The sequence below is a fragment of the Hirundo rustica genome, chromosome 1 (assembly GCF_015227805.2).
Source record: "Hirundo rustica isolate bHirRus1 chromosome 1, bHirRus1.pri.v3, whole genome shotgun sequence".
NCBI classification, from domain to species: Eukaryota; Metazoa; Chordata; class Aves; order Passeriformes; family Hirundinidae; genus Hirundo; species Hirundo rustica.
In genome coordinates this window covers 125,068,530-125,094,340 of record NC_053450.1, presented here as the reverse complement: position 1 = coordinate 125,094,340, position 25,811 = coordinate 125,068,530, and the positions used below count along the sequence as shown (strand labels likewise).

At 40.6% G+C, this 25,811-nt stretch overlaps 1 protein-coding gene and 1 long non-coding RNA gene across 2 annotated transcripts in view; one reads left to right on the top strand and one right to left on the bottom strand.

The window, feature by feature from the left end:
* LOC120764079 (uncharacterized) lies at positions 1-24,250 on the bottom strand. The gene is made up of 6 exons (XR_005704182.1): positions 24,118-24,250; positions 11,513-11,629; positions 9,120-9,224; positions 7,693-8,008; positions 6,566-6,674; positions 1-105 (listed from the first exon to the last, which is right to left on the bottom strand). It is a non-coding gene; the product is annotated as an uncharacterized LOC120764079 (long non-coding RNA).
* A 554-nt stretch (positions 24,251-24,804) lies between these two features.
* Positions 24,805-25,811, top strand: part of ABCB5 (ATP binding cassette subfamily B member 5) — a 34,115-nt gene continuing 33,108 nt past the window's right edge. Inside the window, exons 1-2 of the mRNA XM_040079185.1 lie at positions 24,805-24,893; positions 25,577-25,671. Of these exons, the coding sequence (XP_039935119.1) occupies positions 25,620-25,671 (52 nt within the window). The 5' untranslated portion in view covers positions 24,805-24,893; positions 25,577-25,619. The remainder of the gene's footprint in view (positions 24,894-25,576; positions 25,672-25,811) is intronic.

Sequence of the window (25,811 nt, the reverse complement as noted above, 5' to 3'; positions counted from 1 at the left end):
GCCTAATACCTTAACTTCTGTCAGCTGGACCACTCTGCAGGTGCACGTAGGTTCAAGTACATTCAACCTTTTTCCTCCAGTATTGTAGGAGACGTTGGGATCTGGCTGAAATGTATTATTCAATGGACTTTAGAATCTTGGATCATTTAAATTATGAAGGAAGACCTTCTTATTTTTCTTAAGAATATTCTATATCTTTCTGTTCCACTTCAATTAATGCTGCCCTAAGGAAAAATCTCTCTGAAATAATATTATTACCAAAATTTACCCTGAGCTGCAGTGAAAGCCGGAAACACTGTAAATGGACATCATCAGGTTGAAAACAGAGGCTACACTTCTCCAAAACAATCCTCCTTCAGAGAGTTAACTCTGCTCAGTGATTTAGAGATACTAAAAGCAAAATTCTTCCAACAGTACTTTGGCTTTATATTTGCAGCCCCAGCTGGGTCCTTCAGATTTGAGATAAGAGATACAAAAAATAAGCTTTGCTAAAAACAGAGCAAACTTGATCAAACCTCCAAAAATACTGGATACAAAGTTTGGGGTAAACCCAAATACTTTTTTTTTAATGTCATCTAGTTCCATTATCTAACATTTGATTGGTGCATTAGAAGGAAAACACTATTTCAGTAAAGATAACAGCAGTAAATAGCTTACTTTCAGGAAAAGCACTATCTGCTTTAACATTTCTTGGCCATGGGTTTTGATTTGTTTGGGGTTGGCTTTTTTCCCATTCCTTGGATATGAACGTTTTTAATTAGTTTCCTGAAAATGTGCGGTGTTTCTGCATGTTCTCTGAATTGGCCATCTTCCCATCACGTGACTTACACCGTGGAGTCTGTTTTCCATATTTTTCATCTTCTTTCAGGTATTAAACATATGATAAATGCAAAGTTAGAGACCCTTATGATTTTTGCAGTGCCAGTGAGGTCACATGTGATTAACTGCCGAGTAGAGCATGAAATACTAAGAAACAAATGTTCCACAAGACAGGAACTGCACACAGTAAATGAAGCAAATCATGGCTTAATGCTTTATTTGAATGTTTGATTCTGTTTTGTTTCCCTGAGGGTAAATGAATATTTTATTATTTTTGGTTGATATCTTGAAACAGATAAATACACTAATGCTGATTATTGATAACAGTTTATGAACAAAAAATAAGTAAACTACATATGTGGGAAAGAAAAATGCATACAGTCCTGCTCTTCTTGAAGTCAACTACATGAGTTTCAAGCTTACCTAAAAGGCTGGGCCAGTCTGTTTTATTTACATATTAAGGCAGCCTCCATTAATGTAGTAAACTGGATCAGGAGGTGATTGAATTTCTAAGCAGCACTTATGTTCAGATCTGTCACAGTATCTCCAGTAACTACTGCTACAAGTTACAGCTGAAGTCACAGTTATCTGTAAGAATTTTGTTTTGGAGTATAAGATCCACCTGGAAAAGGATATTGAAGCGTAAGAAAGTTTCTGACCAGCAGGGAAACACTCACTCAAGCTTCGTGTGATGTAAAGTCAGCCCTGTGTTAAGTCAGTTTACAAACATGCTCTGTTTAGGGCAGGATAACAGTTTTGGGGAACAGCCTCCTCCACAAAGCAAAACAGATCCTGAAGAAAAATTTCCCTTTGGATTAGACTTTTTCCTTCAGACAAAGATCCATACTGATCCCCTGTGCTTGGCCAATGTTTGCTTTATAATATTTCTGCTTCCGTTTTACTTGTATTTCTCCATATAGTAAGCAAATGCATTAAGGAATGGTAGGTACACTGGAATGAAAACATTTTCCTCACATAAGATATCAATGGTCTAATCAATAAAAGTAATTAATTTTAGAAAGATCTCATTGCATTTTTTATGCTTTCCTTTGCCAAGGTATTTGTTGCATTCAAAGTTCATGTAACCCCACAGTAAAATCTGATTCTAACAAACATTTTTCTGTGAGACCTGTGAAAAATCCTTAACAATCTTCAACTGTCTTCCTTTTCTTTGTGCCTTTCATCATTACATGTTCTATAAAAAGCAAATATTAAAGGACTGGTTCTTGAATGACTCTGAAGAAAGATACAAAATACATGTAAGAGAATAACTGAAATATATATATATACACATCTATATAAAATATGAAATGGAATAAAGGATATATCAGTGGCTCATAGATGTTTTTTGAAAACATCTAAATTCCATCATGTGAAAATAATAAACCTACCCTTGATGAAATTAATTTTTTTCAGGAAGTTGTATGCATTTCAAAAATCCTATGTCTAGAAGCCCTGTTATTTTAAAGTCTTTTTTAAACTAAAGTAAACCTTACTGCCTTAGAGGTAAGATCTTTCCAGCTCAGATACTGGAAATAGCAAGGAAATTAGCCATGAGGATAATTTGAGATAGGAATTTAAAAAATACATTTTTCTGATAGGAAAAATGTTTCAAGTGTTATAAAGTGGATGTCAAATTTGACTGAAATCTTGCTCAGAGAAGATAGGTCAGAAGGACCAGAGGGAACTGGGGTTTTTATGTTTTGGGGTTTGTTTTTTTTAAGCGTGGAAGACACAGATTTGTGGATCTCTTCTAGGGGAACATGAAACAATTCCTGTTTTCCTAGGCATGTTTTTCCCAGGTGCTGGAGGAAGTGATAGAAAATTCACTTTTATTATGTATTTGAGACTCTGATTTCTTAAGCATAGACATGTCAGAAAATCAGTAAGACTTGGTCATAAAGAAATAAACAATAATTCTTTTACTCACAGATAATAAATCATACAACAGAAACTTAAATTCTGTGGTAGATCTTTTTATCAGAAATTAATTTACAATCTTCATGATATTTCTGCCCCCCAAAAAACACTCACACTCTATCACTAAGGCTGGAAATATTCCATATTTTACAGAATTTTGTTTGTTTGTTTTTGTTTTTGTTATGAAATGGGTGGCAACTTTCCACTATGACCTTCCTCCCCCCAAAAAAAACCTCAGGATTTTAGTAAGGAAAAAACTCAGCTTTAGAGTTTTGGGGGGTTTTGGGTTTTTTTGACAAGTTATACCAATTTCCAAATGTTAAAACTGAAATGTTGATCTTCCCAACTCCCGAAGCATGTCCCTTTGCCTATTGCTGGACAAGACTGTGTCTGTGACAGCTAAAACTTTCGGCTCTGATGGGCACAAATTTAGAAAAGTGCCCAAGAATTTTTATTCTTGGAAAGAAAACAACCGAGAGAATAGAAAAAGATACACCTATAAATTTCTCATAACCCTCTGTCTCCTTTTGCATCTGTACATGGCCCTGTTGTGACGTCACAGACTCCCTTCTGCTCAGAAGGTGGTAACTGGATTTTCCCCAGTCTGACCTACCACACTAAAAAATCCAACACAATGTGGAGATTGTTCTTGGAGCTCTCTGCCTGCTGGCATACATTAACCCGGTACAATAAAAGATTACTGAGCTGTACCCAGCAATGATTGGTTTCTAAATATTGATCTTTTGCACCAGGGCAACTCTTACCTTCTGCACAGCAAAGCAGCTGGGCAGATCGCCTTCTGCAGGGATGTTGTTTGAATTAACTTGTTAACAGGAGAAAGAGGTGTCCTACCCATCACGGTGATGTGCATGGCGAGAGGCGGCTTTTCTGTACTGGAAGGTAAGCTGAAATGAACCTCACTGCTTTTCTGTCACCTTGCATGAACATCAGGGCAAGGCTCCTGGTTCATAACCTTTTATCTCTTTTAAAATATTAAACATAAACCACCCTCTGATAAGCAGTGATAGTGCATTTTCTAAAGGAGTTGTAGAACAGATAAGGCAGTTAAGAAACTTTACAGTTTTTCCCCTCTGGCTCAAGAGAATTTCCTGCTCCCTGCATACAAAATCGGTCTGTGGGGGAGAGAACAACAGTAAGCAAATGCAGGTGTGAAGGGTACTACAGCTCTTATATAATTACAAATTGCAAGTGATAAGAAGTAACAGGAACTGGTGGTTTTATTTCAACATTTTCTGACCTATCCAACGAATCAGTACTGCTTCCTGTCTATTTATGGACTCTTTGGTGAGTGAAGGCGTTTTATCTCTCTCTGATTGTGGTTATACTCAGTTATCTGCTTCCCACTCCATAAATCTCTGGTCTATTTGCTAGCACTTGTTACCAAAAATTTTAAGCGTAACTTAGTTCTGAAAACCCTCACATTAAATGGAGACCAGATTGAGTAGCAAAGTTCAAACTAAAAATTGGTTGAACTGATCACCGATTATATCTCTTCTATACCTCTCACCAGAGCCTTGTGGTGGGAGAGACATCAGGCCCCAACATTTCACTTGTCTCTTAGAAATTATGTTTTCACCAAGTTTCAGATTTTAATACCTGGTTTTACAGCTGGAGCTCAGTGCAAGCAGCCTGTCTTGCCTAGGTTTACTTTACTATGATTAACTTAACATTTACTTGAATATGTTTCCTTTTTTTTTTTTTTTTTTTTTTTTTTTTAAATAAAAAAATAAGGGAGATAAAAGGTCTGGCTGCTTCACTAGGAAATCCAATCAATACTGTAATATTGTTGAAAACATCCTTAGTCTCAGATGACAGTCATTATCAAACTCAAGATATTACTAATTTAGAGGTGTTAAGTAATAACTGCTCCAAGAATAAAATTGTTCCTTCTGTGAGGTGGTAACGGGCAAATCCTAAGCGTGACCAGAGATGGGAGGGAAACACCTGGATTTTCCTCTGATGCCCAGGGATTCTTCACTTTGTTCTGCTAGTTCTTACAGAGCCAGGACTGTGACTTTACTGTCTTCACTCACCGGCAGCAGCAGGGCACCTGTCCTTGGTGACCTTTGGGCGGCACGTGGCAGGGACGAGCACAACTGAGCCTGGCCAGGAGTGCCCAGGAGGGCTGGTGAGGCCAGTGGTGGAGGAAAGCAGGAGTTATTTAAGGTCAAGGACAAAGGTGAAAAAGAACAGCCCTGGGAATTAGAGTAGGAGGTATCCTGTTTGCCACAGTGCCTTTCTATAGGGTTGTTTATTACTGTGCAGCATGCAACAGAGGGCACGTCTTTTATAGTGGGAGGTAAACAGGAATGGCCTCAGCACAACATTTCAAGCTTTTAATTAGATTGTCCTTCACTTTTTTATCACGTGCTTCAGCAAGAGCCCAGCCCGCAAATGCTGGCTGAGCAGGCTTGTACATGTGCATGACCCTGCATACTGATAATTCACCTACTTCTTCAGCTTTTTCTCACGATCTTCCCACTGGTGTGTCCTTACTGCTTGGGTTGTTACCCAGCTAAGAAACAGCTTCAGCTAATGAGATATTTTTCCTCTCTTTTAAACTGATCATGTGAGAGAGTAAATGAAGGATAGAGGGTAATATTTTCATAAAATGCAGTAGCAGCTCTTCTGCAGTTTACAGCCCACACAATGCTTTACAAAACATCCGAGTTTTAAACAGAAGTTATGTCCTGCTGTGGCCTTCCAGATTTGCCAAGATTTCCTGACCAGCCTGGTACAGTTCTGTTCTCCCTTAAGAAAGGTCAACAGTTCCTTTCATACACCGTAACATTAAGCAAAATCTGAACAGGTGTGACTCATATCAGTAAGTTCTTCCGCAAAATTGAAACCTTGGCTTTGACACTTCAGCAAACACCACAGAAATTCTAGCTCTTCTTTTGAGGGCAAATGCCACTCCCAATTGAAAACTTGTATTTCTGAGCTCTAGCCCAAACAGTTCATCCTCTCAGAGGAAAATAAAATTTTATTGGATTTTGTTTTTCATCTGCTGACTGATGTTTAGTACTATGTATATATCTGACTCTTCTGTCTGTAGAATTTGGGCATTTCACCCTTTCATTGTATTCTCAGAGCACTTCTGTGGATCAGGAAAGGTGTATTTCATAAATTTCATTTCATAAATATATAAATAATTTAAAGCTTCAGTAAAATCTCTTCTTCTTTTTTTTTTTTTTTTTTTTTTTTGAGTCAATAGTAGAAAATTATCTGCCCCAGATCACACAAACTAGAGGTTGAAGAGCTAAAAAAGCAAACAAATCACCCCTTTCTGGACTATCACATGCCTTACAATTATTTTCCTAAATATTTAGAGCAAATTTCTTATAGTTAGAAGCCATGGGGGGTTATATCATTACAGGAATAAGGGCTATAAAATAAGGAGACTTCTGTGTGGAGTTACAGTTTAATTTCCCAAATTAGTATTCTTGTATCAAGGCTCAATCAAACACTTCAATGTCTGACTTTCCTCTCCTGTGAACCTTCTGGCTTCAGAGTGAAAGAACTTTGATTTAATTCAGGATATGCACATAAAAGCAGATGGCTGATAATAAAATAACACTTCTTAATTTACATGTTCATGTATCCTCCGTACCCAAAGTTTAAAATGCTATCTTAAGGAAGCTACTTTGAAATGTTTTGCAATGTTTTTAGCAAAGCTTTTGGGATGGAGTAATTTGAACAGCATAAAAATAATCTAGCCACTTGGAGAATACTATATTGCCCTCTTTAGCTATATCAAAAATTATTTTGCTCACAAAATAATGTTAAATATGTTTTGAAAATTTACCTGAATTCTGCATTTAGTGCAAGGTGTTCTTCTGACCAAAATCCACAGGAAGAGATTCCTTCTTCAAAAAATGACAGCCATCAGGAAATAACCTGAATGCTGTTCAACACTGTAGAAATATTAAATTTGCACCACAGCATTATTTCAGAAACACTTCATGGATTCTCACTCCTACAATTAACCTGTATGGAATTTTAAAGTTACATCATGCTTAATTGTGTCCCTGTGACACTTAGAAATAAAGCCAAGAAAAGCAAAATGTACCACTCCCCCTGACTCTCTACTCAACTAGTAACTATTTCTCGGCAGTTACAGTGGAAATATTGTGCTATATTGGTGTAGATAAATTTCATTATTTTATTTCTTGTATTAAATCTACATTAATGGGTAGGCTAAGTCTTGACCATAATAGTGCAGTCTTTCTTTTTCAATGAGGATATTTTATTGAAGACAGCAAATTTTATCTAAAACCATAACATTACTGGCTTTTATAAAAGAGGTAATCAAAGCAGGCAATTTATTTTATTATTTTTTAACTGTAGATTTAGCTAATCTCTTTTCATGTCTGTGACCATTCTCACAACAACAAGCCAAATTATTTTTTGCATATAAATACTCAAATCACTAAATGCAAGTCCACAATATTTAGCAATGCTACAAGACTTTTTCAATGTCGTTGGTTACTTTAAACTCACATTATTTTCAAAACACATGTTGGCACATAAAATGAAAATCATCAGACAGAAACACCCATAAGCACAGCTTTTTATAATGGAAGGTTTAACCAAGTCAGATATTCTTTTTTTCCTGAAAGAGTGAGCTTTATGTACTGAATCTCAGACAGCAAAAGACACAGTTATCCTAAGCTCATCCTAATTTTTTGCTCTTCAAGAGAATGACAGCTAACACTACTATGATTCCTCCAGAGTAACATTTCAAGGGGATAGTAGAGCAGGATGGATTATGGACTTGGTTTATTTAAAAAAAAAAAAAAAAAAAAAAAAAAAAAAAAAAAAAAAAAAAAAAGCTTACTGAAAGTTTTACCCATCCTGAACCATCATCGTTCCAGGCTTTCCCCTGGGGAAAAATGCATTAATATTTGCAAAAACACATTGATGTTGGCTTACATTTAACATGGGACACTGTTTCCACCTTCAGACACATCATTTTAGATGTCTCTTTGCAGAGATGTCCTACTGCTGGAGCCACACTCATGACCCACATCCAGCAGAGCAGTAATCTAAATGTTGTGCATCCCACAGAACGCTCAGCTGCTGGCAGATAAGAGCTTCTTGCACTCGCTCTTGATTGTTTTTAGCACTTCAGTTATTTTTTTGCTTTGTCTTGTTCCATGGATGAAGTTTTATGTGCTTTTGGCCAGAGAGGGATTATTCCCTGTTGGATTCTGATTAAGGATATGGTAGGTTATTCTGGGGTCTTTGGCTGGAAAAACACAATAATAGTTTTCTTATTTGAAAAATACATAAATTTCCAAGATCTCAGGAGAAACATCTGGGTTCTGAGCTTATTCATTTTTGTCAAGTGTATAGCTAGGGCAACATTGCAGAATGTTGTGTTCAATGGCACTGGCATGGAATTCCTCTAAATGCTTTGGAGGTGTAAAAGTGATGAATGTTCAGATTGTGTCTTTTTATTGGTAATAGGATAGCATCCAATATAAACAGGAAAAAAAAAAAAATCCAATGCTTTTACAGTGTTACTGGCTGAAAGTTCCTCCTCTTGTCCAGGGATTGCTCTCTTGGACATATGGTAAGAATTTACTTGCAATTCATTAAAAACTTTTGTGAATGACATTAAAAAGGGAAATACAGTGCATATTGACTTCGAGGATATTTGGTAATGCGTAGTGGGTACTGCTGGGATCTTCTAATTATTTCCATAAGTATCAGTTCATCAGAATAGTACAACTGGGTCTCAGTGATTGACACAGATCATTATAAGGAAGAACAAAATGAAAAACTTTGGGTTTTTTTTCTGTTTACCTAAATAAATTTGTATCCCTTAATAAATAAAAGCAATATTTGAGTAGCAACCATATTAAAACTGAATTTCTTATTGTACTTTGAGTTTACTTTCAGTGACACTGATCCCAAACAGTTACTTTTTAGAATGTCTATTTTACTATCATTATGCAATGCAACTAAAGATCCATTGAAATGAAGTATTACTTCTCTGAATGTAATTATTTTCTGAGCCAGTTAATTAAGTGAAGTACTACCTGAATTTATTCCTGTACTAGGACATTCATTAGGCAATGATGAGACCACTCAGGATCTTCAAATAGTTTTTGGTAATATTGCAGAGATAATTTTATGTCCTTTTGGAAAGAATAAAGAGGAGTTAAAGCCAGTTACCATTATTTTTTAGTGTTCCTATCCTTTCTCTTATAATCATAGGCACATAAAGGAAGATCGATATATTTCAAAATCTAATCTCTGGTAACCTAATCTTTTTTGGGATGCTGTTGCTAATTTGAAAAGGCTAACGATTTTCTGAATCTTTAAGAGCTATTCAGGCATGGTTTTGTGCATACCTTGGAAGCATCAAATTCTTCTTGAAAGGAAATATCTTTCATCAGACCTTTTTGTCAGCCATGTTAATTTTGGTCCAACCAGAAGTTCTTTAGAGTTCTTTTATTCTGTTTGGAAAGTGGCAAACAGAATGAAAAGTTTGGTGAGAGCCCAGGCATGACTATGCAGTGATGCATACAAAAATGGACACTTACATAACTAGTTTAATATTGCAAACATATTTAGAGCTTAAAGTTCAGCCCTGCATGAATACAGCAAAGAGTCCTGATCCAGAGTTTACATCACAACAAAAACCAGGATCTGTATCTCACTAGCCCCTGTAGTCACTTGAGGACTCCTTGGTTGATGTAAAGGGCTTCCTTCACTTTTAGGAGTGTAAATTGTTAAAGATTACACTGGGAAAAACATGCTCCTAAACCCTGTTCACCGGTCAGTGAAGGACTGGGTCAGGAACTTATGGGAAACAGATGTAGTTTTAGATCCCAGTCTGCAGAATATGCTGATAACCAAGGTCAGTGAATACTGTTACTTCTCAAAGTGGAAGGGGGAAGAAGTAGGAAAGGGAGACTGTAGTGATACCTGAGACCCTACCTACTCAAAAGGAAAGGAAATTTAGAAGATGCCAGCATCTTCCTTTTAAGCACTGGAGTTTGACTAAGGCAACTTTGGGACGTGGAGTTCCCACGCTGCCTCTCACAATTTATCAACCTATGCGACAGACAGGCGTGATACTTTGTTCCTCCCCTCAGCCCGGTCAGTCTTGTTACCTCTGAACCAAAACTCAGTGCCATCATAGCCAGCACCAAGGTTAGCCACCAGACACCACGGTCTGAAATGCAAGAACCACCAGCCAGCAGGAATCCTACTGCTTTTTTCTGAAATGCCAAAATATTTTTCCTCAGAAGACAATGCGGCCAAGTGCATGTGAATAGTCTTGTCATGGAAAAAAACCTAACTACCCCAGGGCAAGACAGTATTGTGACTACGTAACACAACTTTATGGGCAGAAGCAACCATTTCTCTAATCTGATTTAAGCCAAGTCTATAATTAGGATTTTTTTTCTGGTGATCATTTGTAATTTGCATGTAAGTAGTACAAGGCAGCTGCCTTCAGAAATTTTCCCCACTACTCTCTTCTGAGAAAATTTCTTATTAACCTTAGGTTTTCTCATTCATGTTCTTGGGGACCATATACCTTGGGGGTGACTATGAGATGTAATGCTAGGGGATAGCTAAGATTTTCTACACCAGAGGCAGGCCAAAAGAAATGGGAACTTTTAAACAAAGGAAAAATGTGGGCTTGAAATGAGGGAAGAGGTAATACCAGGTGCACAGGCAGGTTCTGTGTCTCTCAGAAGAGGGGACAGCTAGGGTGCAGAGCTGACTGGGGAAGCAGACAGGAAAAACTATGCTTCCAAACATCACCACCAGCTCAGTCCGGAGACAGCCACTCTCTCCATCTGTCAAGGCTTGTCCATATATGTTATTTAGATACAAAGTCCACAGTTATTTGTCTTAAGAGTTTTATTTTAGGGAGGGTTAGATGTTTTATGTGTGTCTTCTTTACTTTTTTTCTGCCTCTGCATTTTAACTTTCTTTTTCCTAGGTTAAATAGTATCAATGGAAGGTCACTCTCTGCACGCATCTTTAAATATTTTTAAAAACCTTAATTTTTATCATGTCCTGTCCTGCCAAGGGAAAGATTCAGTGAGTTCTCATGAGCCATGAAGAGCATGTTCAGAGAGAAGAGATGTTTACATTGATTCCTTTAGATTAAACTTACCACATTCACTGACCCTTGGGAGCATATAAACACTTAATCAAAACATCTTCCAGCAGTAAACACATGCTACATGTATAAATAACACCCATTTGATTCAGTCATGTTATTTAAATTATATACATGTACAAAATGCTCTATTATTGGAGGGTAAGGTGGTAAAGTAAAAGAGAGGTCCTTGCCCTCAAGATTTGGCATTATGTTGAGAAATACAAATATTTAAAAGAAAGTAGTTTTTGCTTGGTAATTCCCTTTGAGAGTCTGAGACTGAAAGTGAACTTTCTCAGTGCTTCTCACATCCTGCTCAGCACTGTGCAGCACACTCAAAATGTTCAGTTCAAAGACAGGAGCTTGGCTGGTGCCATCCTTGTAGTAAAGACATCTGATACTTTCTCCATGTTTTTGTATTGTGAACTGTTGATAATTCACTATCACCTAACTTTTTGAAGTGAGATGGGCTAGAGTGCTTGAATAGGACCTTTCGGACACAGAAAAGTTTTATTTCACACAGCTTTGTTCATCCCAGGGTTATATTCATGAAACACTATGAAATTGTACCAGTGAAAAATTTGTTATCAGGAATTATTTCTACACTGCTGAAAATATATCCATTACCTGAAGAAGTCCATGGACTTTATGGTTTTAACAGCTTTTATCCATTTTGATCAGAAATAGTTCCTCTGGATGGCCACATTTCTATGCAATACCACTTAGCCTGAGTTTCCTTGGCATCTTGGCAGTGATGTTTTTGGAAAGAAAAAACACAGAGAAATATTTTTGTAGGCCAAAGCTAAGGATATGCCAAATTCTCTGCAATGTATCCTGTCAGTGCAGAAATGAAGCCACAAGGACAATGTTCCAGGATGGCAAAAGATGGAAAAAACTGAAGTGTTCTATAGAAATAAGCTCTCGGGAGTAAACTCAGAAATAAACTATTCCCGAAACCAAGCCCCACTTTCATCTGAAAGTGAAATCACTGATGCACTCCAAAAAGAAGCCTGAAAATTTATATTAATCTCAATAGACCATGTCAATGACCCACCCCAGGGGACAGACTGGGTTGAGAAGTCACTGCCATTTATCCACTTTCCCATCTTTTGCCAGTGGAAAACTCCACCAAAACTGTTGCCAGGTGTTGCACAGACTCAGTTTATTGCTAAACTCGTCTTTAATCACAACACAAATTGTTTGTGATTAAACCACTTTCATTTTGTTTTACCCTTCATTATATTTATCAGCACAACAGAGAAAATAGAGCTCATGAAGATCTCAGAAGACAATTTCATCTTTTCCCAGTCTTCAAGGAAAAAATCATCTATACCAGTCTTACCCTTGTAGACAAAAATGCTTCACATTAAAAGAAAAAAATAAAGAAATCAAAAGTCTAGACATCAAGATTTTCATCAGTTATTTGGCCCAGTGCATTCTGGTTTTTTTCTTTCTTATTGTAATTCAGTACCACAGTAGATATGGAAGACACTGCATTATACTGGTTTTGCAACAGTGCCTCAGATTTTTGTAGTATCGATTGCACATTTTCACGATACCAAACCAAATTCCATCTGTCTTTCCTCAAGAGTCACATCTTTTATATGCCTTCAGTTTCACTTTCTTCCTTAGTTCTTATCACCCACATCTGTCTTGAAACCACCAAAATTAGATACAGCACTCCAGCTCAGGACTTGACAGTGCTACACAGAGAAAAGACTACTCCATATGTTCCACATATGACTCTTCGGTGCTTTTGTGAATTTTGCTTTTTTTCATCCCAGTTTGACAGCATTGGCTTCTACTCAGTTTTCCTTCCAGTACATCTCCCAGATGCTATTTTGCAGAAAAGCTGCCTGTAAAGTCCTTCCCAGCTTCTGCTTATTGATGGATTATTCCTACGAAAGAATCTTGTGCTTTTTCATGAAATGTTCTCTTGTTTGTGCTTCACATTCATAACAAGTTTCTATTAATTAACAACTTTTTTTTTATCTCATTTGCCCGTAGACTGCCTTTCCATGAGTAACAAAAATACTATTGACTAAAAATAATCTTACGTTCAAACTTTCCTTTATTCTGTTATCATTTTTCTCTTTATCTCTAAATAATCACGAACCGCAGAATATCACCTCCTCTTTTATGCAAATCTCCTTCCTTGATCTCATTCCATTTCTCAGGATGAAATGTAGAAAAGCCCATCTCCAGTTACTTCTTTTCACTCTTGAAAAAAAATTCTGTTCCTGGCACTTTCCAAGAATTTAAGAGGCAGTTTTTACCTCTCACCTCTGTTGCCCACTTAATACTCCGGAACTGATAGCTGAAAACTCATTGTTCTGTCTTTCTTCAGGACAGAACACCCTAGAATCAATAATTTTCTTGCATAAGGCAGTTCCTCCTCCCTTTCTATTTCTTTCCTACCTGTCTTTCTGAAATATGTGTACAACAACATCCAGTCCCCTGAACTATCTCTCTATAGATAGAGCTCTCTACAGATCTTTACTGGCTTAAATCACCATTTCCATAACGTGTGACATTTCCATCTTCAAGGCATACAAAGTTTTCAGCAGAATGACTGCCTTCTTTGCTTGATATGATTTTACCACTTACCTCACTCTTTAACTTAGAAGGAAAAAAGAATTTAAAAAATCTCTATTTTATAAAAAGCAATGAATCACATTGGCTTGACTTCTTTTTTTCTAAGGCAAGAAGAATTATAGTAATTCTGCCAAATTCTTCACACTTAAGTGTCTCCTAAAACAGACCTGCAAACTTCACAGGCGAAAATAAAATGCATTTCCTTGTTTTTATTTGTTGAGAAAATGTGTACTTCAGAGAACTTGTAAAACTATCTCAGCGTTAATGAATTCTTGCAAGTTGCTCTGTTTAGAAACTGTTACAAATAAATAGCTATCTTTGATGTTACTGTTTAGTTAAAAGAATCAGATGTGTTCCTATTCCCCAGTTTCTGGGAAACCACAAATAATGGTTTTGCTTGCTTACAGCATTAGGACTTTTGGACAACATAGCTCAGTCTTTCTCAGAAAGTTCAAGTGTTGAGACACATTTATCTGATTTTTCATTCTTCCAACATTCACCTCTACTCAGACCTTCTCCCTTCACTGCATCAAATCTCCAATAGCTCTGCAGTTGCCAGTGTTACAGTAGAATAACTGTAAGATCGTTTCTATTTGGAGAACTACAACATTTGGTCGGCTGCATTCTTTATTAAGCCACTCCATTTATACCCACCAAAATCCAGCCTCCTAATTCCAAGTACTGTGCCATGACTACAGCTACTCCCAGTGATTACTAATAGGTTCACTGTTGAGCTTCAGCACAGTACATATGTCACTCTACTGCTGTGGATATGTGGGAGGGGGTTATAACTAATGGCCCCCAAACCCTACAACAGCAATTTTCAATTTTTAATCTGATTGCCAATAAATAAATGAAAAACCAGGACATCTTAAAGTGGTTCTGTCAAGTCCTTTCTGGATGAACCTCTGGTTGCATAAGCAAAAGTCACAAGGCAACAAAACCCAAAGTGTAACACAGTCTTTTATAGGCCCTCCCTGTGAGGAGGGAGCCAGCATGAAATATGAATGTGATCAGCTGTAATTAAGGTAGTGGGTCAAATACTAGCCTTGACTTCCCACATGTGGTTTCTGAGTGCAGAGAGGTATTTGCTGGGTTCTACTGGTTTGTTGGAGAAATCAAAAAGTGGTAAGGAGCTATAATACCTGTATAATACAGTACACCTTCTTTGCATTTGACTGTCATTTTGAGGAAATGTTTCAGTAAACCTGGGCGTCACCTGGTTTTGCACACCATGCATTGCATTCTTTTCAGGGTTAATGGTTTTCTTGGGGAAACAAGTCCTCATTTTCAGCTTGTGTAACAGGGTGTTTCTGGTAGGGTGTTTTGTTTGCTTGTTTTTAATAATGTGCTTATGGATAATAGTATTTTAAAGCAGACACATTTTCTAGTCTGTTATGGCTCATGTTAATTAATGATATTTGATTGAGTTTAATGTTGCTCTTCCTGTCAGTGACAACATCCGGACTGATGAACCAAACACATGGAGACATGGGTGTATATTGGCTGTTTGGAATAGAATCGTTTTCAGATGCATATAGTATTTTCCAACGATAGATAACATTTTTTGGATAAAGGAAGATTAGTATTTCTTCTCCAAATTGCATTACGATATTTTTATCATAATGTGTTCATCCCAAATTACAAAGGCAAAATTGTAAACTACAATTTTTTGTGTTGTCCCTCTCCTTTCTATTGATGCAAGTCTTCTCTGTTTTACATGTGTATTTTAGTCAAGAATTTGCTTCTGCAAAAATATCAGAAAATGCTGATTTTTTACTTACGCATAGAGTGGTTAGCTGGAACTAGACTACGAGCCTATGTTTCTCAGTAGGTTTGATGGGGAATATTTTTCCAGGAGATCACTTCTTACTACTATTTCTTATTCCTTCTTTTGTTCACTTTCTATTTAATCTCTTTGTTTACAGCTTGTATAGGTTTTTCCCCCCTTTAAAGATGCTCATTAATTTGCATAGATCAGAGCGTCCCTTCCAAAGAAAGAAACTGGGAGAGGAGGGAGAGGGAAGGAAACAAATTCCTGCTCAACACCCTGTGATTCTTTTTGCTGCATGATCAGTTCCTTGCCCTGCTCTTCTCTCACACCCTTTTTGGACTAACTTTTCTACGCAGAGGAACTCGGGCTCTTTCTTGCCAGGCCTGTGCAGTGTGGAGCAATGGATCTGAGTTGTGATTGGCACTTTGTTGTTACTGTGTATGAATTACTGACAATAAAGCTTTGAAAAGTGAAAGGCCCTCTGTTTTGGAGGTATTAAACACTCCCTAGCTGCCAGTGATGCTGAGTACAACGTGTGTACTCAGCTCTGAAATGGAGTCCTAGTGATTTTTTTTGGTTCATGCTACTTCCATTCTTCTACTTTGCTATCAATGTGCTCACAATCCCACACCAGGAGTTTGCTTTCCAAGTGGGATGTCCCTCCATCTAAAATTTTATATACAAATATAGTTTCTTCTGAAAATAATAGTTTAAGACAGGTTTAAACAAAAAACTGAGATGTGGTAAGATGTTCTCACTCTCGCTGACATGAGTAAGAAGAAAACCTGTTACCTTTGGTGAAGGAATTACTCCACAAAATTGTGAAGCCTGAGGCTGGGACAGTGAAGTAATTTCACCTTGCTGTTTCGCCTCTTCCAAAAATCTGTAAATTCATATTCTTCATGGCAGCAGAGGCCAAAGCCCTTCTTAATTTTTTGAAACAGAGAACAGGTATGTATGCACATAATGCAGGCTTAACACTGAGCTGTAGAATCATAGAACCATTTAGGTCTGAAAAGACCTCTAAGATCATTGAGTCAGACTATTAACCCAGTACTGTCAAGTCCACCACTCAGCCATGTCCCTACGTGCCACAGCTGCACACATCTTAAATGCCTTCAGGGGTGGTGACAAAACAACTTTCCTGGGCAGCCTATTCCAATGCTTGACAACATTGGTGAAGATGTTTTTTTCATAACATCCAAAATACACCTCCTCTGGCACAACTGAAGGCCACTTCCTCTCATCCTGTTACTTGTTATTTGGGAAAAGAGGCAGATGCACACCTTGCCACAACCTCCTTTCAGATAGTCGTAGAGAAAGACAAGGCTCCCCTGCACTTCCTTTTCTCCAGGCTAATCTAAACTACATACATACATATAAGTAATATAAAATATAAGTAAGTAATATAAATCCTAGGTAATCCTGATAAGACAAGAAAGTACTAAAAGAGTCGTAGGTGTGACATGCAGGAATTTGACTCCACCTGAATATACAGGGTTCCTGTGGGCAGGAGACAATAATACCCAATAACGCATTTTCTTCTGAGGTTCTTTCAGAGCACTATGACCAATAAATGCAACATAAACATAATCCAGATACTGAGTGGGAGTTGGACAAGGAAAGCTTAAATTAGGCCAGGTGTTGAACTTGTTACCTGAGAAAAATTTCAGCTGAGTAACAGTTTAAATATCTGGGAGTCTTCTTTCGGATACTGGCATTTGACTGGATGGAAGAACAACTAGGAGTTTCTATATCATAAATGCTAGAGGCATTACTGAAAGTAAATTATTTAGATTATCATATGTACCAGTGGGGGAGCTGAAAAGCTGTTATTTTTAAGCCTATGCAGAAAACCTGATTTATTTACCTGATTTCTTCAGGCAGGGGAGAAAAGAAGCCCATCAACAAAACCAACCACCACTCTCTCAACTAATCCAAAACAAGAAACAGCCTTATTTCTTGGGGGGTGGGGGGGGGGGGGGAAATCCCACACAAATTTTGGGGAAGAGGTGAGAATCAAATGAGCAAAACATGAAAACATGTTGCTTAGTTTCTCTGAAAACAATTTTGAATTTAGCTGGCTTCAGCTGTCATGACATTTGGAAGTGGAACACAAAATCCCTTATTTAATAACATTTGTTGGTTGAAACTTACTAGCATGTCTTCAATCTTATTTGAAATCCTTCAAGTGCAGTTGTGGATATCCCAAATGTGGCAGGACCTTGCAGATAACTTTCCCAAATCTAAATGTTTCCCTGGACAAGTGACTTTTCAAATACCCCCTCATCTCTGCTTAGCAGCTGAGTTTTCTAGATTTAAATTCATCTAGTTTTAGTAACAGTGAGACTCTCTGTCTAGTTCTGGGCTTCTCAGTACAAGAGGCAACAAGCTTCTGGGGCAGGTCCAGTGTAAGGCTATGAGTATGATAAGGCACCTGACTTATAAGGGAAGGCTGAGGGAGCTGGTCCTGTTTAGCCTGAGAGGGATCTCATGAATGCCTGTGAATATGTGGTGCCAAAAAGACAGAACATCTCTTCTCAGTGATGCCAGGCAATAGGAAAAGAGGCAATAAGCAGAAACCAGAACATGGAAAGTTCCACTGGAACATGTAGAAGAACTTCTGTGTTGTGCAGGTGACCAAGCACTGCAACAGGTTTCCCAGAGAGGTTGTGGAGTCCTCCTTTGATGGGAATATTCAAAATACGTCTGTACCAATCAACCCTAAGTTATGCGCTCTAGAGGACTCCGCTGGTATCGTTACCATTCGGGATGGCTCAAATAACGATACGTAGAACTCTGGTTTCTTCAGAGCTTTGCTTATAGCAAAGCTTTATTGAAAGACAAGGTCTTTTATACAGTATTTCGGTACAATGAATATTATTGGTTGTTTCAGACCAACACCTCTCAGTAAACATCTTTACCAGTAAACAACTTGGAAAAACAGCAGGTGTCAGGAAGAAGATACCTACAAGGATTGTTTTGGGTTCCTCCTTAGGATTTCCCAGGCCTAAGTGAGAGAGTTATGTACCTGGCTTTTCCCACTTCAAGATTCAAGCCACCATCTGGAGCCTGAAATCTAATTTCTGACCACTGTCAGTTCCCACAATTCACCCTTTTCACTGTTAAGGCGGAAGGCAGCATCTGTAATTCCCTGCAGGGCCCTTGCAGGAAGAAGAACAAACAGCACAAGAGGTCCCTTTAGTAATTGATGGTTACTAGATAGAACCTCAATCGGACACTGGCTTAGAATGGTCAGAGAGATTCTCTGGCACATGCTATCAAATTCTTCACAATCACATCCATGCACCAACATCAAGTGTTACTGTTCATCCTTGCAAGCAGTCAGTTACTAATTCTAATACAGTAAACAAAGTATCATCAGTCTGCTCAAAAAATGGCAGTCTAATTTGTCAACACTCACTACTCTAGAAACAAAAAGGATAGAGTATTCATTCTCTGCTTGTAGAAAAATCGTCTGAGTGGCAATCGGCATCCCGATCATCATTCAAGTGCTGCCTGATGGCCACATTCTTGGTGTCACAGATCAAGGCAAACACACCTTGCGAGTATCCACTGTGCCCCAGAATCTGTGCAAGCAGAGGCATACCTGCAACCCCAAGCGATAAGCGCACACGGGCCTTCCCACTTATACTGGTTAGATCCTGTACCCAGACTTTCACTTGAGGCAGGTGCACCTCACTTAATGACTGCAACAAAAAGGAAGTCATTTAGAATTACAAGATTGTTTGCATTTTTGTGGCACTGCAAGGTGGTCAATTGCATATAGAACATTTTCCAATTGACAGTGCTGGGTTTCTTCAGTAATTCCCCCTTCTTTAGTTTAAACAGAACGCGCTTTAGGATGCCACGAGCACGTTCAACAATGGCTTGACCAGATGGAGAATGCAGAAAGCCAAATTCATGCAACATTCCCCACACACATGGAAACTGCCGTGTCTTCTGCGAGACACAGGCGAGACCATTATCAGTTTCACAGAAGGTGGTACACCTAAGATTGCAAAAACCATCTCCCAATGGGTAACAACATTACAACCCCTTTTCTCCAATATCAGCAGGTGCCCACGTGGCAGAAGAGAAAGTTTCAATAAAAACGCACACATACTTAAGTCAGCCAAATTCAGCAATATGAGTGGCATCTGTTTGCCTAAGATGCAGGGCTTTCAGGCCTCTGGGGTTTACCTCTGCTGGTGAAGGTGCAGCAAGGCCATGACAGTCAGCACAAGAACTGACAATGCCATGAGCCTCAGTTGGCATTAACTGAAGCTGCTTCTGCAGAGTACATGCACTTTGATGGAGAATCATGCAACACTTTGACTTGCACAATTTTGTCAGGCTAAGGTGCTACCCATGTAGGATTAGCTAAATTGTCAGCCCTGGGATTACCTTCTGTTATGAAACCTGATAAATTGGAGTGACTCCAAACGTGCAGGATGTAATATAGATAAATTTAGACTTGAATTGCACACCACAAAGTTTCAATAACTGAAACAAAGTTGAATTATTGACCTCTTTCAGAAATGAACAATCCAAAATCCAATTGGTTATGTCTGGTGCATAAGTAGATTCAATGACCCAATTCAGGGGTACTTGAAGAAATTGTTGTAATGCCATGGCAACAGCCCTCAATTCAAGCAAATGGGCCGAGCCTGATTTGTGACACTCTCAACACTTGCCACTCAGATTCATCCTTCCAGGTAACAATGGCTTTTTCCTGTCTTTTCTGAACTGTCAGTAAAAGACGGTGATCCTTGCACCAGCACCCACAATGACAAACTGGTTGATTTTATCAATTTCAATAATTTATGACTGGGCAGGTGGTAAGAAAACCACCCTGAGAATTTGTAGCACATTTTACAAAGGAGCACTGTCTGCTGTTTACAAGGCTCCATTAAAAGTCTTCCTGCTCTATTAGAGAACAACTATTGCAGGATCAGCTGCGGGTTCTTTTGTTGTTTTTTTTTTGTTTGTTTGTTTGTTTTTTGTTTTGTTTTTTAAGCAAAGGTATGTGAAAATGTATGTCAGTGCTAAAACAACATCCATGCTATGGATGAGAAGACTGCTCAGGCAGCAGCTGATGAGATGACCTACTTCCCCAAGGCGCAGAAAGTCTACCCCGATAAAGGCTGCAAGATTGTACAGGCCAAGTCTTATATATCTACTTTTGAATCTCCAAAGCATTTTTAGAGCTTTTGGAAATCTGTCTATTTGCACTTAGTCTTTTTTACTGTTGCAGGAACTGTGGTGAAAATACCAGAGTGAGCTGTATGGGCTTTGTAGCTTGTATGTTTTTTGATGGGGCAGAGAGACCCATTGCAGGATGTGCCGGATCAGACCATTGTTTATCCAATTGGCCAATGATACCTGTAAATCAAAACTAATGATGAAAACAGCAACATCAGTGGAGGGATTTGCTTGATAGACCTGCTTCCCAAAGACCTGCATGATCCCACTCATCACAAAGCAAAACCACAGCATTTGGTAACTGCAAGGCACACCAAAGGCACATGAGATAATACATGAGGTACAACTACATCCTTTTAGGAAAATTAAGATATAAAATTTTTGCTTTAGAGTCCAAATAATTGAAACTCAGGGAAAAGTCCATCAGTGCTAGGGTGTTGATCTTTAGCATCACTGGATGTCTTTTTGAATCCTGGACCAGGGAATAACTGGAGAAAGTTAGTGGAAACACAGTACCATGATGCTGACGCAGGGCTTTTGTCATCAAATTGCCAGTATAGCTTTCGGACACATGATTGTCTCACTTTCAGTTGCTCTTCCATTGTTGTTCTAGCCACAAAGGCTATGCACTCCTCCTTTTCACTCCTCGAACGTGATGGGTGTCTGATATGAGTGCTTGAACCTGCTGACGATAAAACACAGGCATCTCTTCTCCTTAAATTAATAAATCAATTAGACTTTACTGTTGTTACTCAATTGAAATTCAGATTCGATAATTCCTTTTTCAGAGTTCCAATATAAACACTGTTTTGTTCAAATTCATCTGTTGTCTAAAGGTCTAATATACATTTTGCATTATTAATACATATAGAAAACAAAACTTTTAGTAAACAGAAATTATTTAGATAATAAACACAATCAGTAGAAAATATGAAATTAAATAATTATCAAATACTAAAACTGCACCATCAGCCCAGAAACTGCAAACAGCTAATAAACCTATTTCCAGTGAAGGCCTGGATATCTTTCCCAGGCAAGAGTGCCAGGTTCACAACAAAATTCGGTTCAGCCGTTTTATTTATAGGTCAAATTGCCAAGTCAAATAATTTGTATGTAGCTTTTGCTGCAGGAACATCTGGGCCTATTGGCAAATTTTCTCATCCAGGAAGAGCTAAGGCCTGGCCACTGCCCGGGCTTTAACTGGAAGAGAATACCCTAAACACGGTATAAAACAAGGTTCTTAAGAATCTCAGGATAAAGACTAAATTAACCCCTAACAACTGTTCTCCTGAAATTCTGTCAGGATAAGGGTGCCTTGAACTCAGCAAACTTTTGGAGTGGCCTGTGACCGGAATTGGAATGGCATGCCAACCCCACAGTGTAAAGGAGGCTTCTTACAAAGCTCAGATAACAATCCTTGGAAATCTGAAAAATACTTAAAAATCATGGGATGGCACTGGGCAAATCACTGAGCCAGTGCAGAACTCAGCATAAACAACTAAAAAACAAGGAAAAAATCCTGGAACAACATGTGTTATAATTACACACAAAGAGATAGCAAAGTATATGAGAAGACGCCAGCTATAAATACATTAATACTATCTCATAAACAATATTTATTATAAAAGCAACTAAGTCAATCATGCCATCGATATATCAGTATCTTAGAGAGCTGAGATAACACTATATAGAATTATTACTAATTTTCTCTGCTATCTGCGAAAGGTGAAAGATTCACATCCTTGCATTTTTCAAATGAAACAGCACTTAAGACAGGTAAAACTTAAAACGAGCACCTTTTTACGAAACGTAAACAAAGGTGTTTTGAGAAGGGGAGGGAGGGGCGCGGGGGGATAGCCGAGCGAACTGCTGTCCTTCGGCTCCCCTCTCAGCCACCCCCCGCCGCCTGTCCCAAGCGGAATCGGCCCGTCCGGCCCCGTTCCAAGCGGAATCGGCCCGGTCCGCCCCTGTCCCAAGCGGAATCGGCCCGGTCCGCCCCCGTCCCAAGCGGAATCGGCCCGGTGGGCCCCGTCCCAAGCGGAATCGGCCCGTCCGGCCCCCGCCGGCCGCCCCATGGGGAGGGCGGGTGGCGGGGGCAGCGCCAGGCTTTGCGCGCCCTCCCCACCGCTGTGCTGTGTTAACTCCGAGCGGGGGGGCCCAAGCTGCCCTTCCTCTTGGCGAAGCCGCCCCCCAGGAGCAGCGGAGCTGCACCAGGTTTTTGTGTTTGGGTGATGTCCGAAGAAGAAAAGACAGGGAGGGTGGAAATCGGGCGAAAGTCGAGCTGTTCCCACAGCCCCCGCATGTGCCCGCCCGCAGGCTCTCTCTGAAGCGGAGCCGGCCGGCAATCGCCGCCTCTCTCAGGCGGAGAGCCGGCAGCCCCCTTTGCCGCTCCCGGGGAAGCGTGCCGAGCCGAAGCCGCCCTCGGCCCGCCTACAGGTGACACAAAGAGCCAGCAGCGGGGAGGCTCGGCCACCGCCTTCCGTCCCGGCCTCGCCGCCCCGCCCCGCTCCCAACACCGGAGTCGGGGGGGAACCACCCGCAGCGCTCGGGCGCCGCGGGGCCCGGGCATGAGGAAGAGAAACTCCGGCCACTGCCGGAGCCGCCGCAGGGAGGATGGAGGGGGCTGGGCACGGAGACAGAGAGAGCCTGTTGCAGCCCCTGCGGCGCCGCGGGAGCACGGAGAGCACGGAGAGAGACCCCGACCGCTGCCACTGTCCCCGCGGAGAAGGCTCGGCACAACCATTTTTGGGCTGCATCTCCGTCTTCCCCCGCACCCAAACACCCGTGGAGGGAACAGACAAGGAGAAAACACAGTAAAACAAGTCCTAAAAGCACACAGCTAACACAAGCTGAAACCCCGTCTCCACCACCACCTCCTCGGGCCAGCAGCCTCCTCGCGGTCCGCAGCCTGTCCGTGTGCCAGGCTGTCAACAAATGCCCCCCCAAAGGTTCAGTGGCACTGCTGCCACTCAGGGCCGGACCGCCGCTGTCTGTCCGTCTGCCTTTGTGACCAGGACACACTGTGGGCATACAAAGACCGGTATTCTGCCTCCCGATCCTGTGATGCCCGGTCCCACAGCCAAGGGCCAGGTGGTGGGCCGCGCAGAAAGGGATATGACTGTGATGCCAGCACCCGGGTCAAGAAGACCCTCAAGCTGGATCTGAGGCGGGCTGGCTGGAAGCGCCGAGGGCAGCGACGGCGGGGATGACGAGCCCGGCTGGCCGCACCATGAGCACCGTCCCGGCCGGCAGGGAGAGCAGCGGTGCAAACACCTGCTCTGACCCCGCAGAGGGAAGCAGAGGGAGACGGGGGAGGCGAAGGGAACTGTCTGCAGCGGAGGATCTTCCCCGGCCGCTGGCAATGCAGAGAGATCCCAGCTGCCGGTCGGTCGGTGAGGGAAGACCTTCACCGAAGGCACAGTCTGTCCTCTCTAGATGACCAGTTCCTCAGTGGAACTTCGGTTTCTCCTTTCAGGAAAAACCTGAGCCCCGACGGCCCGCGTATGCAGAGTTGCAGTTACACAGTGGTTCCTCCCGGGAATAGCAACTCTAGCTTCGTCGGGTGCCGTCCAAGACCCGCTCTACTTGGCTGTGTCCTCTTCCCCGTGGTCGAAAAGACCAGCCTTCTCCGGGAAGGCGCGGGGGATATATAGCTTACCTCTCCGGAGGGAAGCAGGTGACCATTCTTCAGTTTAGGCTGCAACGAACAGTCGGCGTCACCATGTATTGTTACCATTCGGGATGGCTCAAATAACGATACGTAGAACTCCGGTTTCTTCAGAGCTTTGCTTATAGCACAGGTTTATTGAAAGACAAGGTCTTTTATATAGTATTTCGGTACAATGAATATTATTGGTTGTTTCCGACCAACACCTCTCAGTAAACATCTTTACCAGTAAACAACTTGGAAAAACAGCAGGTGTCAGGAAGAAGATACCTACAAGGATTGTTATGGGTTCCTCCTTAGGATTTCCCAGGCTTAAGTGAGAGAGTTATGTACCTGGCTTTTCCCACAGGCTTCAAGCTACTGCCTGGAGCCTGAAATCTAATTTCTGACCACTCTCAGTTCGCACATGCTGGAGCAGGGAGGTTGGGCCAGATGACATCCAGTGGTCCCCTTCTAATCTCTTAACTATTCTGTGAGACTCGGGATGGAAGCGATGCTCCGGCATAGGGCTGGTGGGCTCTTGGTGCGCTCTTTGCAGGCTCGGAGACCCCGCAGAGGGCAGGAGCCGGGCGGCATCCCTCTGTAGGCCGCTTATCCTGGGCGGCTCCGGTCGGCTGCAGCACCGACCTTGATCTGCAACCCGAGCCGAGGGCGGGCGGTGCCGCCGCTATAAAGCACAGGGCGGGCGCTGCGGAGCCGCCCTGCAGGGACCGGGCCGTCGGGGCCGCAGCCTCCCGCGCGTGCCGGAGTCAGCGTGGGCTGTGAAGGTGAGCTGAAATAACGAGAGGGGAAGGCACAGTCAGAAATCGAACAGGGTTCGGGTTTTTTGGGTTTTTTTTTTTCCCCCTTCCCTTTTTTTTCTTTAGCTGAGGTTAATTAGGCATGTTCTTTTCAATGTTTTAGGCTTCGTCAGATTCATGTTTGGCTCTTTGCTTGGGATTTTGTTGCTGTTGTTCTTGTTTGGGTTTTTTAACCAGCATATTTGACAGATCAAGAAAAGCCTCAGGCGACTTAGAACAATAGTCACTTACTGCCTCTAAATGCATCCTAGTACCACATGACATAACAAATGCATGTCTTCATCACCGTACTTGTGACCATGTTATGGCTGTTCGTCTAATTCTAATCAAACACGAAGAAATGAGGGAAATCACCTATTCTATATTAGATTGTTTACAATAACTTTTATATGAATAATTTCAGGATTTAGCATAAAAGACTACTAAAACAGGCTACTGCCCTGAGTCACGTAGTAATAGTGCGCACTGTTCTTAATACCTCGTTAATAGTAGTTCTTTTTTCATGCTGTTACCTATTTTATTTTGTTTTTACTCTTTCTATACAAGTAGAATAATTTTGAGACCAAAATGTAATGAGTCATGGAAAAACCCACAGATGTGAACTCTAAATATTTATTAAATCGAGGTGTTTTGTTGGGGGTTTATTGCAGGTTCTAATTAATGTGACTCTCTCATAAGCATACAACAAAAGGAATGATGAAGAACTATTCTGCAAATTCCACAGAACAGGACCTCTCTGATCCTGGTAAGAAGGGGCACCACATGTGTGTTTGAAGAGTACGTTCCACAGTTTTGAACCTAAAGAATGTTATAAAGCTCTCCTGATTGCCATAATGGTTTTGTAGGAGATAACATGATGACTTTCCTACAAATCAGTGAATTAAA